Genomic DNA, 20,711 nt, shown 5'->3' on the forward strand with positions numbered 1-20,711 from the left:
TAAATGAGTTTATTGATTTGAATCAGGATCCAATAGGCTGATAATGTCTTTTGAATCTCTTTGAATCGCTGCCTCTCATTTTTCCTTCTTGCGTTTTATTTGTTGGGCCATTTCTCCCCCAGTTTCCCACAGTGTGGACTTTGAAGGTGGCATCCCCATGGTGTTTATTTTAATCTGTTCCCTAACCTTTGTATTTCCCAAGAACTAGTAGCCAGAGCTGGAGGCCTCATCAGATTTAGGTTTGATGTCTTGGCAGGGCTGCTTCATACGTGCTATTGTACATTTTCTTCAAGTCAGTTTTTTTTAAATTAAAAACTTTTCAAGATTTTTAGAGTTCCCATTTTTAAATGTATCCTTTCTTACCTTCTAGCCAAGAATATATTAATTAAGTTCTACAGCAAAAGTCATAAATGTTCTTCTAGATTAAGGGTCGGCAAACTTTTTCTTAAAGAACCAGACAGTAAATATTTTAGGCTATGGGCCATATGACCACTGTCATACCTGTTACAACTGCTCACTCTGCCACCGTGGCATGGAAGCAGCCATAACAATATGCACATAAATGCATGTGGCTGTGTTCCAATAAAGTTTTATTTACAAAACAGGAGGCCACTGACAGGCCATAGTTTGCTGACCCCTGTTCTAAGTGATCAAAAGTTTGACTTACAAAACACGCACATCACTAGCAAATATAAAATATGGCCGTTGTGGTTTATTTGGAAGGGTTTCCACTCAAGCACAAAAGGAGCAAGCCATCCATCACCATATTTACCTAAATATGGATTCTGGTTAAGTCAATAATTGGATGGAAGGCAGAGGGCTCAGGAAGAGAATTCAATTCAACCATTAACTTAATGAATATTCATGGAACAGAGGACTATAAGAGGCATCACAAGGGGATCCTAAGATGAGTAAAAGAAACACCCCTCCCTCAAGGGCCAGTAGGCTAATGGGAGAGGACATACAGGGAGAAGGTAAGTCACACATACAAAGGCCAGGGCATAAGGAAGGTTGCAATAAGTATCACAAAGACAAGCACGAGGACATCGGTGTTTACAGGAGACACAGGAGCAGGAAAGTTCCACGGATGAGGAAGCATCGTGTAAAATTAAATGCAAGTCGTCATCTTGCCTGCACACTGGGGACGTTAGCACAAGTGGGTCTCTATATACGAGGTCTGCTCGCCTCTTTGCTCACTCTCTGACATTCAGACAAGTTCACCAAAATAGCTACAACACCAAGGGCATGACAGGGAGAGTTGTAAGGGATGTATTCACTCACCTTCTTGCTTTTCTAAGCTGTCTTTGCCTGCACAGCAGTCTAGATGTTCATCAGCTGGAGAAAAAACTTCTGAAAAATTGAACTCATCGTCTCCCGTCCACCAGCCTTGACTCTGAGCATAACTCCTCAGTTCAGGATGCTCGGCGTCAATCTTAGTGGTGAGTGACAGCTGGTTGCAAATGCACTTGACTCCCTCTGTACAGAGTGCAAAGCCCAGTTAGTTGGCAATATAAAGACTTAAGAAATAGAAATTTACAAAGAATCTCTGCCCCGCAACTTGACTTTAACTGCAGGGAGGAATCGATTCAATTTTTGAAGAGAGAAACAGATGATCCTTGCTCCTCTTTTGAGGAGATCTCCCAGAATCTGGAACCAGTCCTAGCCAGGCATTATCACATTGTAAATGAGAAACAGTCACTTGATCTAAATTCACAATCAAAAGGAAACACGTGAGGCTCTTCATTCTGGCTAAATAAATCCCAAGCATTTACCGCTTACAAGAAAAGCGAAAGGTTCTTTGAAGGAGGCACAGCACTACCAACAAGACTTGTGAATGTCGCAACTATAGATTCCTCCTCCCCATTTAGTCTGGCTCCACCTGAAGGAACGCTTCACACCACGACCCTCTGCCCAAATACTATACAGTCTTTAAAAACTACAAATATGATACTTCTTCCTTCAACCTTTTTTTCAGGTCCCAACATTTAGAAAATCATAGTGGCACTGATAATGAATTGCTTTAAAATAATGGAATGTACCTGGGAAAATATGCGTGTCATGTGTGCCTATGAGAAAAATCTATGGGAATTTTTTTTCTCATAAAAATATAATAAGTATAGCTAAATAAATCTAGAATCAGAAATGCCCGCCTTCTGGGTACGTTCCACCTTGCTGAATGAAGGTTAGGCCAGAAATTCTCCTATCCGCTGGCAGCCCTGCTGTGGCTTCTCTGAAGCCTGGGTGGCACATACACAGAGGATGACTTGGCCTTCGAGCTCCGAGATGCTGTCCAGGACACTACGAAGTTACCAGTGTGGCTCAAAAGGCCCATTCATAGTTGCTGTTTCTGGGGAGCACATCAATCTCCTAAATTCTCAGAAAATGAATGAGAGAGATAGAGCCCAGACTACACACTGCAATAAAGCCATTACTGCCTGAAAACCGGTTCCTAGAGGCAGGATCAGTGCTAGACTGCGTGCTTCCAGTACGTTCCGCTTCACCGATTTATACTCCCAAAATAAGCGGTCCTGGCTGATGGCCATTTATCCTTTCATCTTTTCAGAGGACACCATAAGAGTAAAGTTATTTCTAAAAATTTAAAATAAAAAGTACCTCTAGCCTAAATAAGTGATTTTGACATTCTTCATACTTAAGTTATTTTTTTTAAATCTTGTGAACAACTCCACAGACATTATTTTCCTAGAGGGCTGACTTCTAACAGACATTTGCTTTGAAGAATTTCAGCATTCAGGGGCCAGAGTTCATTAACTCCTCCTGCAATCACACTGCTGCTGGGGTCAGAGGACAGGAAATCAGTGAGTCCAAGGAATGGCTGTTTAGTTTTTTTTAAAAAAAAATATTTAAAGAAAGACAACATTCATTTTAAGGAGGTGGATTTTTTTAAGCTATATTTTGAAGGGGAGCTACACTTCTGAAATGCAGTCATAGATCAAAAAGTTTTAAGTGCCACTTAAAAGCAACATGACTGCTTTTCAGCGTGGGCCACTAGCCCTCTTGATGGAACCATTCACTAGTAAGACTTCATCTCGGAAGAGTTTTTTAATGAAGGAGTTTTAAGCTCCTGCATGGCAGGAGGCTTGGAGACCCGGTGGGCCACGCTGGCTGCAGCAGTTCTGTAACTACTGCAGGAGCAGGAGGCAGGCACAAGTGGGTATCCACTGGGCACGTGTGGGAGGAGAGACTCTCTGAGATTGCTTCAAGGGCACCACCAGCCCATCCTGCACCCATGTGAGAATGAGAAGAAGCCGCACCCTCCTCCAGGCAGACACAGCCTTTGCACAGCTTCGTCAAGAAACCATGGCTAGATTCCACAGCCTCAGTGGGGCGGCCATGTATAGGATACAATGTGCCCATCATCCACAGGAACCTTCATCATGGACTGACTTAGGCCACAGAAAACAACGGGCTTGATTCCCAACTACCGCAGTCGATCTTCTGCTTCTAATTCAGGTCAGATTTGGTGCCAGTCACCCTAAAGGCTAAGGTGGCAAACAGGTTTCATCCTTAACATCATTTCTGAGGAACTGGAAGAGATTTCCTGATAAATTCAGTTGAGAAAATGACATAGGCCAAGTATAGGTTCAACAAGAGAAGAGTGTTGTGATCTACTAGCACGTCTGCCACGGGCACAGGAGAAGAGAGTGGCAGTGCACATGCCATGTATTTGTCTTCTAGTCCTAAGGGCTTCACCAGCCACTTCTCTCTTAGAACTCCTTAGTCCTTTAACCCATTCTGGGATCCCATCCTTCCAGACTATGAGGGTGCTGAGGCAGTGATACAAGACAGCCACTCCCAGCCCTAACACTTCCTTCCCCAGAACTATCTCAGAACAAGATGCTACAGGGAGCACCGAGTAGCAATTTATTGGGCACTAAAGCCTTCTGGGTGGATTCTCTAATCCTCTTCTCCTCTAGGAACATTGTCTCACGGAGACATGGGCTTCCTGGCCCAGAGGCATTCAACAGTTCAACAGTCCTCACAGAGATCCAAATTCCTCTTTTAAAGGAACGGTCCAAGTACAAAGAGCTACAGGGCTGTTGTGACCAGGGGCAGCTCCCTGTTATAGTAATTCACTGACTGTTACGAATGGAATGGGTAAACCATCATTCTCTTGGCCAATTAATAGAGTAACAATTGGGATCATGGAATTTCTAGGAGTCTGAATTGGGTCCTGTTCAGAAAGGAAATGGAAAATATGAAGTGTTAGGAGCATGCTTCCCAAGTGTTGACATCCCTTCACTCCAGGTTCAGGAGACTCCAGATTCCTGAAGCAGAAGCCCAAAAGCGAGAGGCATGCCAAAGCCTGAAGGTCCAGCACAGAAAGGGTCCACCACAGCAGCATGATTGCTCTGGGTGTACGTTGTAAGTCCAGGCAACCTCCATCTCAGCCGTTCGTGTCCTCAAAGCACGTCTCCATCCACACCCACTCACCTGTGATCTTCTCAGCAGCCCAGTACTTTCCTATGGTCTCAAGCACCCAGGCCTCCTCACGATCCACAATCAGATATGCACTTTGGAAGCTGTGGCAGGCGTCTGCATCTTCATAATAATTCCCACCTTGTCCATGTTCTTCCAACAAAGCGACGATGACATCTAAGGCTTCTTTAGCTGTTGTCCCTCTTTCTAAACCAAGCCTGAAGTAAGGAAACCAGAAGTATACCTCAGTCATTTCGTACTAGGTTGTTGTCACCTTAGTAAACAAAGAGTGGGACACGGCTGAGTTACGACGCAAGTCAACATGGGTAAATATGTTAAATATTCGGGCCAATACGCAAATGCGATTAACAGCACATTAACTCAGAATACAACTCTCACACACATTCAGTTCAAAATCATGGGGCGTTTTCTGTCTTTGAATGTCCCCTCCCACACAGACAGAAAAGTCAGGAGCCCACCGGCTTCTCCTCTTGAAAGGAAGCCCAACCACCTCTCTTTCTCTTTTCTAACTCTGTCTCCCATGGAGCTGATCAGCTCAGCTCTAGCCTTTAGCAAGACCCCCTTTCTGTGACTTGTTCTCCCTGTCGCCTCTAGCCTCCTGCCTCTGGGCAAAAGGAAATCTCTGCCCAGTCCAGCCTTGATCTCTATCATCCTACACCAGGTATTTCGGTTAGTGATGAAAGCGTTCCATAGCCAGCCATTGTCATTGATGCATTATAACTTACTCAGAGACCTCATTAGGAATGGGTGGCTGGTTAGGACATGATCAATTCTTTTTCTACATATTTCTCCTCCTACCTATCAGCCTACCTCTACTGATGTGGCTTACAGCTCAGTTATCAAAAAGTACACATTTCTTTTGAAGTGAAACAGCTAACTCCTCTGGGCCCTTCCAATTAATAGACCCCTTAAAGAGGGCACTGATGCTGCCCTCTGTGTGACATTGGGCAAGTTACATAAGATATTTGAACTTTAGTTTTATGCATATAAAATAAGTACCTACATCATTGGGTTGCTATGAAGTTGGGTTTCATGAGATAATAAACATGAACACTACTTAGCACCAGTACCCAGGATCAGGTAAGTTATCAGTAGGTTTTGAGAGGTAGCAGACCGTGGCAGAAAACAAATGACTCAGAGATAAAGGGACCTAGCTTCTCGTTCTGGTTCTGCTGCCCAAGGCAGTATGATCTTAAGCAATGTAACTTTTCCAAACTTTGATTTTTCTCATCTGTAAAGTAAAAACAGTACTATTTCCCTCTCAGGCTGATTTGAAAGAGTATGGCACATGATATGAACTCAGTAAATGTCCATTGATTCATCTCTTCATTCAAATTATAATTCTGCTGGCAGAAACACAAGTCTTAGAACAGAGGCAATGGAGGCTGCTAAGATGGTAGCATAGATTAGTTCTTGGTGAATTTTCAATTTGAGAAGCAATTGTTATTAAAATTCACCCAGCTTGATTCTTCCTGAAGGGAAGAATTTCGCTGTGCTGCCAGGGAGAAGAAAAGCTAATACAGCTACATGCTATGGACTTATTCTCATAATAGGCTTATTTTCATAGTCAGATAATTGTATATCAATTCATTTGGTATTTCTCAATTTAAGCTTATTTAGGAAGACTTGGTAACAAGGCAATGATTTGCAAAGCTGAACCCTAAGAGCTTAGGAGAGTGATAAAAGAATAAACTCATTAGAAGATTGAAGTCAGTAGACTTTTCTGTTGGTCAGCACCATCTTCTCCAAAGAGGAGTAGCAGAAGCAAGCACTGACCTTATCTTAAGGATCCAGAGCAAACAAGCATGCTATGAGCACCTCTCATAGGTCTCCTGGAGCTGTGGACCCAGGAGGACCCCTTTCTCCTTCCCATAGGTCCCCAACTTGCCCATGCAAACCTGTGCTAGGAGCATGTGAATACCTAACCAGGGGCAACAGCCCCACCTCTGGGAGCCATGACTTCCTTTTTGCAGTTTCAAACTCACTCTCCTGATGTTCTGCCTGCTTGCATTCCACATTGAGACTCCTAATCCTTGCACCTGCCTTCCCACACTGATTTGGATGCCTCCTGTGCATGGTGTCTGCAGCAGGACCTCAGCACTCATCCACAAACATGATTTGGCTTTCACCTTCCTGTCCTCATGCCAGGACCATGGGAAAAAGATACTCCTTTGTCCACTTGACCATTTCCACCTGGCCCCCCTGCCATGGAACGAGGACAGGACACACGCTCCAGTACCAGGGCCATGACTGAGAGCGCGATTACACACTCTCCACCTGAGACTGAGGGGCGCACATGCCTCAGGGCTATGGTGATCCAGGGCCACTAGTCGCACATCAAGAGGCCTATTTTAACGCTTTCCCAATGGTCTTACCTCCTAGATGGGGTAGATTCATGTGACTCAAAATGAGAACAGCGCCTTTCTGGCCCCTATGCCTACTTTCACACTTTGGCTGCTACATCTCATTAGGGGCGTGACCAGGGCAGGAAAAGGGATGAAAGTCACTGGGCCAAGAATAGAGTCTTGCTCTGACATCTATCTTTAGTGCAATTCAAAGCCTTCCAGTGTGTGTGCTTGGTCCAGGTTTTTCTGGGTCTTGGAGTCAGATTCTCCCAAATCCAAACCCTTGTTTTATGGGAAATCTTTGGGAAAATCCCTATTTGGGGCCCATGACTTTTTCACAAGTATGGCAAGCTCATTGTGCCCATCCCTGAAAGGCCACGTGTCTCACTAAGGAAGATGAGTAACACCTGCATTTCCCCTGCTTAAAGCCCCTGTGTTTAGGAACTCTGCCTGCTCGTCTTTTTTGATATCTATGCCTCCACAGAGTATGGAAACCCCTGTCCCTTTGTACACAATTAAGGTAAAACTAAGTTATGACTAGATTTACCATGGATATATAATCACTGTCCTGGGAAAGGAATGAAAATAGTCACTACCCTTCCCTTCCTAGAGCTGGACCTGGTGTTCTTGCAGGGACGCAGATGCAAATAATCTTCCCCCATCCCACAGTCAAGGAGTCCGCAAGGCCCTTCTGGCTTCATGACCTTTTAGGCATCAGAAGATTCTCAGTCTTCAGCCAGAGGGCTAGAAGCAAGAAGGAAATAAGTGGACGTTAATGGCTGCTTGACCTGGAGGAAGGGTGTGAGAAACCTTTTGACTAATGTCCATCTCTTGGTGTCCAGAGCTTCCTGTCTCATGCAGAGTAGAAGTAACACGTGATCGAGTACAGAGGGGAGTAGCCTGCCTGACGTCAGCAGGCTCTGCCACCTTCCAGCTCTGAAGCCTTGGGCAAGTCCCTTCACCTCTTAAGTTCCATCTTCCTCGTCCCACAAATGGAAGTGAATGGACCTACTTCACTGCGTTGTTGTGAGGTAAAAGAAATACTACATGCAAAGCACATCATACAATAGCGTTCAGGGAATGGTAACTCTAACGACACAGGGTTTCCTCCCGCAGACATTGACTGGCCCCCTTTCAAGTCCCCTGTGAGTCCTCACATTCACCAACAACCTAAAGACAACCCTCAGACCTTTCTAAATGTGCACACTGGCCTCTTCAAGGACTTTAGTGTTTATTTACATGCTGAGGGTCTGATGGTAAGTGTCCAGAATTATAAGATGTTCTGAAATATTGGGACCGATTGGGCTTTAGTGTCAGAGTGAAACCCAAGTGGAAGCAGCAAAAGTCAGTCTGCAGGAAAAAAAAAGAATAAAGCAGTTATGCAAAGGGAAGAAGATGCATGAAACACTGAAAGAAGGCAGTGAGGTGCTGGAGGCGGCTGGTGCCAACCCGGAGCAGATGGTTATATTTCAGGAATTTCGAGCCAGTTGTTAAAAAACTGGTAGCTTGAAATCAGTCACTGCGGGAGTATTTACACCATGGAAATTGGAAGAGGCTACAAATCAGGTTTGTCCCCACCCCCAATCTGGCTATTAGACATTTACGGCATACCACTGACAAATGAGTTCTAAAGCTTTCTAGTTCTCATCCATGTTGAGGCCCAGACGCATTATCATGAGAGACAGACCTTGGATTGTAAGAGAACCCTGACCTCCAAAAAAACAAATGCACATTTTTTATGCTAGCTCCAGTCAGCTACTTGTTACTTGGAACCAACTTCAAGAAATATGCAAAAATGTGTTTATATGCCTCTTCTGGGGGAGAAAGAGACTAGTTGTGAGATTCTCACAGAGATCAGGGGTCACATAACAGACAAAGCTTGGCTTTTAGCATAAGCATCACTGAAAACGAATTATTAAAAAAACAGTATTGCCTAACGCTTGCATTCCCACAGCAAGCCTCTAAGAAACACAAATTATACTTTTATCCTAAAACAGTGCCTATTAAACTGTTATTGACATTCACTTACGTCTCTTTGAACTGAGGTTGGATTTGACATGCTGCTGGAAAGCACAAAGGATCAGAATCCACATGGGGCATCTGCTGTATTCACTGAATAATCAACCACAGGTCTAGCAGGTACCCGAAATAGACTGTAAAATGCAAATAGCCCACTCTCCCGGGAGCTGTCCAGAGTACAAGCAAAGCAGAGGAAGCAGTGGTCCTCGTACAGCAATACCTAGGGAAATACTGAGCTCAAATTCAGAGAACACAACCAACCAATTGAAGGTTTCCTCTAGAGCAGAGATTCTCAGCCTTTGATGAGCATCAGAATCACCTGGAAGGTGTGTTCAACTACAGATTGCTGGCCCCACCCCTAGAGTTTCTGATTCAGCAGTTCTGGGGTGGGGACCCAGAATATACATTTCTAACAAGTTCCCAGGTGATGCCGGGGCTGCTGCTTCACCGACCACACTTTGAGAGCGGCTGCTGTAGAATCTTGCCACTCAAATGATGCTTTGTGGATCCACGGCACCAACATCACCTGAGAGCTTCTCAGAAATTGATGTAGGAGGCTTTCTGGCTCATGGGTCACTTTTAGGATTCGGCTGGTATGAAATGGCCCCTGAGTATCCGACTGTGCTTGGCTACATGGCTCATACCCTGCGTAAAGCTCTCAGCCTGCACTCATAAAGAGCCGCTCAAGGTGCAGACACCTGCAGCATGATCCTCTTCATATCCTTTTTTATTGCAATAGCTGGACATGGCTAGCCAGAGGAGAAGTTAAAATTAAACGGATAAGGTTAAACTCACCCTGTCATCTACTCCTGACATTTACAACTTTCCCAGACCTTGGTGACTATCACAACCCTGATTATGTGCTAAGGATATCTTCTCTGTCTACATCCCTCAGCCTTGTAGATGCACCTCCTTCTCGAAGCATTCCCAAATGCGTACGGTCCTTCATAACCTCTGAACATGCAGCAGTGTCTGCTGAGGGCTATACCCTGGAATTCTGTGCCATTCAAGTGGCTATAAAACTCAGAGTGCCTTGAGACACATCTCTCCTACCGTCATCTTAAATTGGTCTTAAAATCTTGCATTGCTCAATTTTCTGTCTTCTCCCTGTAACCAGACTAAAATGTCTTTGAAGCTTTTGAGCTTTTTCGTGTGCCCAGAGTCTAGCACAAAGCAGAGTCAGTAAACCCCCGTTGCTTCATAGGTTGATAATCTTGAAAAGATACTTCAGAAGCTTTGAAGAAAGAAAAAAATATTCTCTTCTGTCATCTCCTAGAAATCAACTGTTAAAATGGTGATCTTTGCCAGTTCTATAAATCCTATACCACAAATAAAATGATAACTCAAAATGCAAAGGCATCAATGAGGCATAAAAGGGGCATAGATTTCATGGCTAACTTTTCATTTTCACAATTTCTGTTAAGCACAAAGGTAAAAATACTGGGACAGCTGTCAAAACACAAGTTCAAAACTTGCTGTTACTCTATCCCTTTCATTCTGTTAATCAAGAGAAAACTGGTTGTAAATAGGAGGCTTTTCCTCCTCTTCTCCAGCTCAGGGAACTTGATCATTCTGAGTTTATAAGAACCGTGAATAGTGAGGAAGGCATAGAGACATATGCTGCCAAAAGAGTATCGCTAACTGACCTATCCATCAGTTGGCAGAAGTTATGGCCACAGAGGTCTCTGTGTCGACGTGCAATTTCTCCCCACAAAACCTGGAAAATGTCAAAACCTCCATTCCTTTTTGCAGGATATTAGCTGTGGGAGTTTCTTTGGCGGTCATCCCATCTAGGCCTCACATTGGACAAACAAGGGAACTGTGGCCTGGAGAGGGGACGCAACTTGAGGTATCCACACTGAAAACCAAGGCCTCGGCTCCCAGCCTAATCTGCTTTCAACTATGTCACGTGTCTATTGCATTTCCCTATTTCAGAGAAAATAGCCATTTCAGAATGTTGTTTCGTTCCAGCCCACCCTCTACCTCAGTCATTCGTTCGAAACTCAGTCACTGATCATCCATTGTATGCCAGGCACACAGTTCCTGGTGCCTGTGACACAGCAGTGAACAAGCAGACACAGATCCCCATGCCATCGAGCTTACATGTCCGCTCCCTTCTGTTACATGGTGGCCAGAAGAGGAGGGAAAAGAAGAAAAGATGACTGAGACATGGAGGGGAAAGGAGGAAGCGACCTCCGTTCTTTTTTCCTGCATATTTCATCTATTTTTTATATATTCTTTTTCTTTTATATACTATTAGATATATTTCAAAAACCATAAAATTCACCCATTTAAGTACCGAACTTGGTACTCTTCAGTATATTCACAAAGTTGTGCAACTATTGCCACAATCTAAGTTTAGAACATTTTCAACACCCCAAAAAGAAGCCCTGAATCCATTAGGAATCATTCCTCATTCCCTGACCCCAACCCCAGGCAACCACTAAACTACTTTTTGTCTCTATGGATTTGCCTATTCTGGATATTTCATATAAATGTAATCATACCATGTGTGGCCTTTTGTGTCTAGCTTCTTTCACTCAGTACAATGTTTTCAAGATTCATCACGTTGTAGCATGTATCAGTACATGACTATTTTTTTTATTGCTAAATAATACTCCATTATAATCTATTCTTTTTCCATCACCTCAAAGTTTATATAAAAGAGACATGTCTTCTTTGGGAGGATTGTGTTACCAAATATGAGGTTTTGAGGGAGATAAATCCTGTCCCCGCCCCACATCTGTTCTGGGCAGTTGTTCCAAAGAATCACGTGCAGTACCTGACCAGATCCATCCCCAGTAAGGCTTCCGTCTCAGCGGCCGGTTCTCTGGCATTGACGGCTTCATTGGCTATGCACACTCCATGCTCATTGGCTCCCATTTCTGCCCCCCAAAGCCAAGCAGGTCTGCTTATCACAATGGCATGGGTCCTGGGAACTTGGTCGATTGAAATGTAAGTGCACTAAAAAATAAGGACAGGAAAGAAAGGGTCATCATGTGTCAGGTACCACTTAGTTTTCAACTTGGTACTTACATTGAACCCATATATCACTTAGAAATAGAACCAAAAAACAAAAGGCCTTGGGAACACGCAGACTTAAAAGACACCCCAAGTCTCAATGCAGCTCAAAGGCCTCCACGGTGAGTTTCAGCCTGCCCCTCACTCAGTTTTCAGTCTCTCTGGTTCAAGCCAATCTGTCCTTACTGCTTACATCTATGGTGGTCATCTTGAACCGGGTATTCAGCCAATCTCTGCCCTGAATATTCCGTGTCCAGTCATTTCAATAGGCATGGATGGCTACCAACGTGTCAAACAAACATGGCTATTTATTCTCATTTGCAAGAACCCGCTTAGATCAGTGGTTTTCAAACTTTTTTAAAGTTATAGAGCCCTATCTATAAAAGAAACTTTACCTAGAAGCTTAACATAGAAAGCAGATAAAAGGGAAGATGCTTTGTCTGAAGAAGGGAGGTCACTAAGCCTCCTGCAATGATCCCTGGGGCTCCCTGGAACACAGTTGGACAACCTACCTGATTGCTCTAGTGGTAGAAAAGAGAAAATGATAATGATACTTGACATTTAACTAATGCAATAAATGCATACTTTCTTATACATTGTGCTTCCCTGCCTGTCCCATCTGATTCTCACACTAAGTCCACGAGGTGGACACATATAGAATCGGTCCCAGGGTTCTAACTGCTGTCAGAACCAGTGTACTGACCACACCACTTGCCATTGTATGTCCTACCTTCTCTAGGCTGCTGGGGCTTTACCTGGAAAATGGGTGAGCTAATCAGGAGCAAACTATTTCTTTCAAAGTATGTTCAGCCTCAGAACCCTTCCTTTATACAAACTCTTGCATAGAAGCACGAAGACAATAAAACTGGTTAAAGTGTGTTGAGCAAATGGAAGAATAGGCATGGGGCCAGGGTTAGGTAACTCAGCCCTCCCTGCTGGTTCTTCCTTTTCTCTCCCCACACCAGGCCCATGGGAGGGCTCCACTGGAGTCGCTGGAAAACCACTCACCTAGCTTATCCATAAGAGGCCTCCCGACTGACATTCCATCAGCCTACAGCACACTCTTTGTGTGGTACATGCGGTATGGAATTAGGGCTCTAAATTACACAGAGCTCTTTAGCTCTCGAGGGAGAATTTTATGAGCTGCAGCAGCCATTTACATTTTAAATTGGCCAGCTGAAAGCATTGAATCAACTGCAGTCTTAGATCTTTTTTTTGTAACCCAGTTATATTGACTGAATGCAATCCGGAAAGTTATTCCACATCGATTTTCCATAATCTCTAACCCTCAGGTAAGAGCTAAAATGCATGTAGCATGCACTCACTGGTCAGCTGACATCCGTATCTTCACAATACATGTTAGGTATGGCTTTGCACGGGGATAATGTTATTTCACTTGATAAACATTTGTCAAGTGAAAGCTAATTAAATCCAGAGGTTGTCAAGAGACTCGAGTTTTTCACGGCAAATTGATAATAAAATATACTCTTGAAAAGTTTTCCCTATTCAGTTCCCAAAAGTTACTTACTTTAAAAAATGATTATTTTAGAGCAAAAACCCAGCCAAAGCAGTGAACAATTAAACTATGGTCCTCTGCGCTCTTCTAAAAGTAATTGAAGTTTATATCTTAAAATCGCACTCTTTCATGTAAAAAGTAGTCCAGGCATCGACCAACACTTTCCAAAACTTGTGTACCCAATGAGCTCCAGTGACAATTTCTGTCTTGAAAAGAATGAGGAAATAGGGAAGGAATCTCAGATTCTTAAGCATAGATTTATCATAAAGTTGGGTTTTTTTAAGGGAGGAAAAAAGTAAAAATAGGAAATGGGTTTATTAGTCCTCAAATTCATTTGTACACACTCATTTCCATTTCACCAATTATTTATAGAGTATCAACCAGAAAAAGGCATCTTATGCTAAGTGCTGCTGGCAGATAAATCAGTGAGGATGCCTAATCCCTGTCCTTTTTGTTGGGAAGGAAGGAGAAGGCACACACACAAATTACTAGGACCACATGGCCAACTTAGCGTCACTGAGGCCTGTCTACTTAAGACGCACTGCATCTTGCCCACTCCTCCCACCTCGTACCTCTGCTCAACCCCATCCTGCTCTGGTTTTTCTTTTTCCCAGTGCATTCCATTTATCCTCTTCCAAAATATTTTATAGTTGACTTATGTACTGCACGTACTGCTCTCTCCCCAACTAGAATGTAAGCTCCGTGAAGGCAAGGAGATATTTTTGTTGTTTAGTTCACTGATATATCCCAAGTCTGGTACACACTAGGCATCAATAAACCTTTCTTTGGAATGATTGACTGACTGAATGAATGAATGAATGAACAACAAAGGTCAGAGGGAGCATCACAGAGGTTCAGAGGGAAAGAGGGAACATCCTCAAGTGGCCAGAGGCTTGACGGCTTAAGTGGGCGACATTTGCGTTGATCTTGAAAAATGGGGCAGACATCAAAGTATTCCCAACAGAGGTGAAAGCCTGAGAACAGAGAGAGATGGGGATGTCGAAGGTGTGTTCACGGTCCAGGGAGGTCCCCGAATGTGCTACTGCGAAGAGCTACTGGGATGGCACTGAGTCACACAACTGCTAGAGTTTGGTAAGGACTGACTGATGAAAACATTGAAAATTGAATCCAAAAGACCATATGGTCTTTGTGGGAGTTCAAAATATATGCAGCCAACTTGACACTTTTCAGGCCAAATTCAGAATGAGAGGAAGGAAGGAGATCCCCAAGGAGGCAGATGGGCCAAATCAGCCGCTCCTAAGCACCAGGCTCTGAGGCACCAGATCCCCCTCACGTGCTAAGGGGGGAGAGGGGTGATATGGGAGGCTGTGCACCCAAGCCCTAGTGACCTGTAACACATGCTCCTTACGGCATCTTTGTCATGGACCCTAGAAGCCTGGGCCTAACAAGGGTCTTTCTGTGGCTACAATTCACACATGCTCCATTGTGTTTGAAATCTGACTCATCACGTGCAGGTCTGGGGGGAGTGGGGAAGATGGACTGGTTATTTAAGGATCTAAATTACACAGAGCAAATGTCCCAAATAAGGATCATTTATACATGATGTAATTAGCTAAATCACGTAAAGTCAGCTATCTGGAACATGAACTCCACAGGCAGTCATTTTTTTAAATAAAATTCACCAACCTTCACACAACTGCCACATTATTAACGTGGCAGAGAATAAGTGGGATTTGAGGAAGCAGAGAAGGTTTCAAAAAGAAAAACAATCCGAAAAGCACCGGAAATCTTCTTTCAGCATGGCAAAAACAATTCAGTTCCCCAAGTCAAAATTCCTAGCCAAATTTCCATTAGAAAAGAAAAAGGAGAAAAAAAAATGTTCACCACTTAAAAGATCAATCTTTGCACGGATGATTCTGGCTTCAGCTCTGGTTATTAAGCTGTTAAAGTGGGCTGCAGAAAGAGATGAGCAAATTGTCTTGCTACTCCCACTAAGCCTTGAATAAAACAAATCTGTCAGCTAGTGTGACTTCTGGGTGCCAAGGACACATAACAATTTAAGAATGCCCAGGGTGAGGAGCGTGGCGGGGCCACTTCTAAATGTTGGCACCGCCTTGTGCTAACCCTGGAGGTTTTACAGGTATTGACAAGCTGAGCTTGCTCCTCTCTCAGGTAGCTCCTGGGGACAGAGGCCAGGTTGGAAGATGGAGAGAGGAACCTTGACAAGGCCCTAGAGACAAACACAAAAGACAATTCTCCTGCAGAGCAAGCCTTTGATTACTTTGCGTGATCGCGTCAAAAATGAAAGAGCAAAATCAGCTTCATGCTCTCGCCTACCCCTTGCACATTCCAGTACACACTATTTCTGGATATCACCCAGTGAAAGGGGGAATAGAGACACTCACACAATAGACGTTTCAATTCATGAAACGCAACCATTGTGCCTTTCCTACTGTACTCAGATGGCGAACACAACCCTGGCACCACCAGCGAAAACCACTGTGAAATGAGTTGATGAGTCAGGCAGGCTTCTGAGGGTGGGAGAAAAAGGAGGGAAAATAGGATGCTTTAGAGAAATATGTTTAGTTTTAGAAAATTTCCAACTCTAAAGCAGCATCGCTAGTTATCACTGAGGTTTTTTTGTTTGTTTTTATCCCAGTGTCTTGCCTACTACTTGTCTGGGTTTTTGAAAATGTGCCCTTAAGGCTCACAGGGGTCTAAATAAAGGCATAAGAAGATGTCAGCCATATTTTAGAAGGCTGCTTTTTCTTAAGATCCTTGAGGATGGGCAGTGCAAAGGGTTGAGGTCAGAAATAGGCTCGGGAAAGGAGACAGCATGGAGGGAAGTCCCCGCTAAGCCACTTTCCCACAGAGCGAGGGAAATCCGTCTGACTCCACCCAAGGTGGAGGACTCCTGCTCCTGGGGCTGAAGATAAGAAAACAGAAAAACAGACAGGAAGAATGACACACAGTGGCCATGGAGCTTTGCTCAGCTCTCTTGGTTCCAGAATGACTTGTGTTTTCCGATGGTAAGAGATAATCTTCAGAATTAAAATTCAGACCACTCCCCCTCTGCCATACCCACACGTGCCCTACACACCACAATTTTACTAACAATGCTACCAGCTATCATTAATTGGTAATTTTCTATTCTTCTTGCAAATATTTCCATTGGTGAAGAAAAGGGAAATAATCTACCAAAACCCACCTCACAAAGGATGCTGACCCCATACAGAACTTCATATAGTGGAAAATAGAAATAAATTAAAACTAACTTTCAAAAAAAGGAAACCATGAAGACTTCAAACCTTACGGAGGGGAAAAGTGGAGATGAGATTTATTATACAGTAATAATGGACTCTTTCAGAAAATACTATGTGTCAAACCTGACTTGGCTATCAAGAATTCTGTCTCCACGATTAGTGGTATTTTCTTGGGCACCAAGTATAAATAACGTAAACTTTAGTTGAAATCCGTTGTTCTTCTAGAGGAGGATTCTAATATTGGATCCATTTTCTCAAATAGAAGTTTCAACCCTATAAGAATAGACCTATACCCATCCACGGTCACACATAGACACGCACGCACACACATATGCATGCATGCACACACAGAACATCATAATCCAGGAGACTGTTCATCCGCTTCCTCAACACCCCCACCCACAGGGAAGAGTAGGGCTTGAGGTAAAGCTGAGATGGGATCTGTGATGCACAGCGGTACGGTGTCCTCAGAGAGGACAGAGGGGCTCTCACAAATGAATACATATTTATCCATCCCACTCTGCAACCAAAAGAGTTGTTAAAAACGCAGAATCTACAAGAGAAAGACTAACAAATATGAAATAAAATGTTCCAATCTGCCAACTGTGCAGAACAAAAATGTGCAGCATAATTTTAGAAACTAAGGGACTCTGCTGGAGGGCCCTATTTCTTATTCTTCCAGTCTCAAGCAAAGCGAACTGACATATAGTAGATGATAGATGGACAGGCAGATTGATGGACAGACTGAGGGAGGGATGAAGGGTGAGTAAGTGGACACATTGGAAAGAAAGACTGCCTGGAAAGATGGACGAGCTATAAGCATGGGTGGGTGGGTGGATGAGTAATCAGGATGACTTTTTGCACATGGTTATTCTCAGAAAATGAGTTCCTGGGACCTCAACACTCGAGTATGAGATTTCTAGGGAAACCACAGAATATGTATGTTTAAAATGTCATGAAATGGCTGAGGAATGTCATGAAATGGCTGAGGGTTTTTATGAGAAGTTCTCACTCTTCACAGTTAAAAAGAATAATTTCTGGGGCCGGCCTGGTGGCTCAGCAGTTAAGTGTGCACATTCCACTTCAGCGGCCCGGGTTCGCCGGTTCAGATCCCAGGTGCGGACATGGCACCGCTTGGCAAGCCATGATCTGGTAGGCATCCCACATATAAAGTAGAGCAAGATGGGTATGGAGGTTAGCTCAGGGCCAGGCTTCCTCAGCAAAAAGAGGAGGATTGGTGGCAGATGTTAGCTCAGGGCTAATCTTCCTAAAAATAAAATAAAATAAAATAATTTCTGTATGCTAATGAGTGCTTTTATGAAAGTTACCTGATAGTTATTGTGGCTCATAGGCCCAAATATGGAAAAGAACCGTCATTCTGTACTTGGGACAAGACCAGAGGATGGAGACAGGTGTAGCTGTAAAGGAATTAAAGAGGTAAGAAGAAGTTTGAAAAGCAGATTCAGAAGCATGTAGTACAGACAGGAGTTTGAGAACCGAGACCTGGAGTCACAGAATCTCTCAATTCTTTTTAAAAATATCTCTCTGCACAATGTTCTCCTTAGAGTTTACAAAGTGTGTTCACACGTCAGCTCACATGTGCTTCACAAAAACCCCATAAGGCAGACACAGCAGGTGTTACGATCTCCATCTGGCACATGAGGAAACTGAGTCTCAAAGAGGCTCAAGGCCTAAGATGCAGTAAATGGAGAAGGCAGGACCAGAAACCAGGACCCTGCCTCCCAGGCCAGAACACACCCCCCTACTTTCAGCTGATTGTAAATTTCAATTGATGCATAATGGCAGAACATGCCTAAAGTATTACATGTTCATAGAAGAGTGGCAGGCTAGAGCGAGGAGGGGATATCAGTGCCAGGGCCTTGAAGGATGCATAGGAGTCTACTAAGTAGACGACAGGAGGAGAGAAGAAGGACATTCTCAGCAAAGGAGAGAAAGAACAAAAACACAGAGAAATGTAAGCATGTTGTTTGTTCAAAAAATGGCGAGCAGCTCAGTGTAGCTGGGGCTTACAGTGTAAGCTGTGAGAGAGAAACTAAGAATGAGGCTAGAAAAGTAAGCAGAAGATTGTATAACCCTTATGGAGGTCAGTTATGACAAAACCTTTAACCTATAGCCCAGTGATCCTGTATCTGGAAGTGGATCGAATGGCTATACCTGCACACGTACAGAATGACTTATGCCCAGTGTTCTTCACGGCTGTACTTTCTAGATTAGCCAGCAGTCCAACAGTCCACCAATAGAAAACTGATTAAACAAATTACGGAATATCTCCACAAGGGACTATGAATAGCTGTAGAGAAAATGATAATTTCTATGTACAGATACAGAAAACTCTTTAGAAAATGTTATTACAAAAAAAGCAAACTGTAGACCTTTTCTGTAAGTTTGAAATTATATATTTAAAAAATCAAATTTCAGAATAGTGTATATAAAGTGCTACTTTCATGAAAAAAGAAAAAAGGCTAAGTATTCATATTTATTTGCATTTGTTTAAAACACTGAAAGGGTGTGCAAGATATTTATAGAAAGGGTTATGTAAGAAGGCAATCAGAGTAGACAGGAACAAGGGGAGAGTAAGAGTTCTCACCGTAAATCTTTGTAATCTTACTTTATCTTTGAACTGCATCAGTATATTACCTACCCAAAATGTAAAATTACATTAAAAGGTATCTTTACCCAAGTGAGTTGAAAATTTACATCCACAAAAAAGCCTATACACACATGTTTACAGCAACTTAATTCATAATTGCCAAAAGTTGTATGCAACCAAGATGTCCTTCAAGAGGTGAATGGAAAAATGAGCTGTGGTACATCCAGATAACGGAATATTACCCAGTGCTTCAAAGCAATGAGCTGTTGAGCCCTGAAAAGACACAGACAAACCTTAAATGCATATTACTAAGTGAAAGAAGGCAATCTGAAAAGGACACATACTGTATGATTCCAACTATATGGCATTCTAGAAAAGGCAAAACTATGGAGACAGTGAAAGATCAGTGGTTGCCAGGAGGTGGAGGAAGGGATAGGTAAATAGGTGGAGCACAGAGGATTTTCAGGGCAGTAAAACTAAGCTGTATGACCCTGGAATGGTGGATATTTGTCCTGACACATTTGCTACAACCCACAGAATATACAAGACAAAGAGTGAACCCTAATGTAAACCGTGAACTTTAGTTGATACTGAAGTATCAACATTGGCTCATGAATTGTAACAAATGTTCCACACTAATGCAAAATGTTAATAATAAGGGAAACTGGCAGGCAGGGGGGGGGCCACTGGGGTGGTAAGGTGTTATATGGAAACTCTGTACTTTCTGTTCATTTCTCTGTAAACCTAAAACTGCTGTAAAAAAAATTAAGTCTATTAATTTGAAAAAAGAAAAGAAAGGAAAAACGAGCAGGGTGTCAGTGGGGAAGAGTTGTGAATGGCATACAGATCAGTCCAGACTCACATCCTATAAACACAATCAAACATTTTTAAACAAGGGAGTGACAGAGCTGAGTTCTGGGAAAAGAAAATTCTGGTGACTCTGCAGAAAGAAGAATTCAGGAGAAAGAGCCTCCCGCACCAATAAGCAGATTATAGCAGAAGGGAGATGGGGCAGTGGGGAGGAGATGGGGACACAGAAGAGGAAGCAACAGGACTCAGTGACAGCTGTCCCTGTACATCCAGGGATGAGTGGCAAAACCAGGGTCAGTGTTTCCCTCTGGTTTCTAGATTAAACTACATGGCAGGCAACGATGCTATTAGAGCAAAAGGAACAAATGAGATGGGGAAAATGAATCTGGTTTTTGACCTGTGAGGTTATTTTGCCTGCAGAATATGGATGTGGAAATGTGCAGAGGCAGCTCAAAACACAGGTATGCAACTCAGAAAAGAGGTCAGGGCTGCCTGAGAGATTAATTCTGGTATGTCTCAGACTGCACGTATTTATGCAAGGGGATATAATTTAACCTACAGTGTATTTGAGTATTAATATATCATAGACAACTAGTGAAAGGAATCCAGTCTATTTCCTAAAATGATTGTAACCATGAGAGTAAAATATTGAGTTATTTAGCCTATCCCCCCCCAAAAGAAAACAAATTTTTCAAAAAGACTTATTG

General features: G+C 43.2%; 1 protein-coding gene across 1 annotated transcript in view; it reads right to left on the reverse strand.

Moving 5' to 3' along the window:
• SCRN1 (secernin 1) overlaps positions 1-20,711 on the reverse strand; it is a 61,512-nt gene that overhangs the window by 16,507 nt on the left and 24,294 nt on the right. Inside the window, exons 3-5 of the mRNA XM_046669941.1 lie at positions 11,605-11,786; positions 4,453-4,655; positions 1,282-1,476 (exon numbers count right to left, since the gene is read on the reverse strand). Coding sequence (XP_046525897.1) covers positions 1,282-1,476; positions 4,453-4,655; positions 11,605-11,786 — 580 coding nt within the window. The remainder of the gene's footprint in view (positions 1-1,281; positions 1,477-4,452; positions 4,656-11,604; positions 11,787-20,711) is intronic.

This window comes from Equus quagga, chromosome 8 (assembly GCF_021613505.1).
Source record: "Equus quagga isolate Etosha38 chromosome 8, UCLA_HA_Equagga_1.0, whole genome shotgun sequence".
Classification (NCBI taxonomy): domain Eukaryota; kingdom Metazoa; phylum Chordata; class Mammalia; order Perissodactyla; family Equidae; genus Equus; species Equus quagga.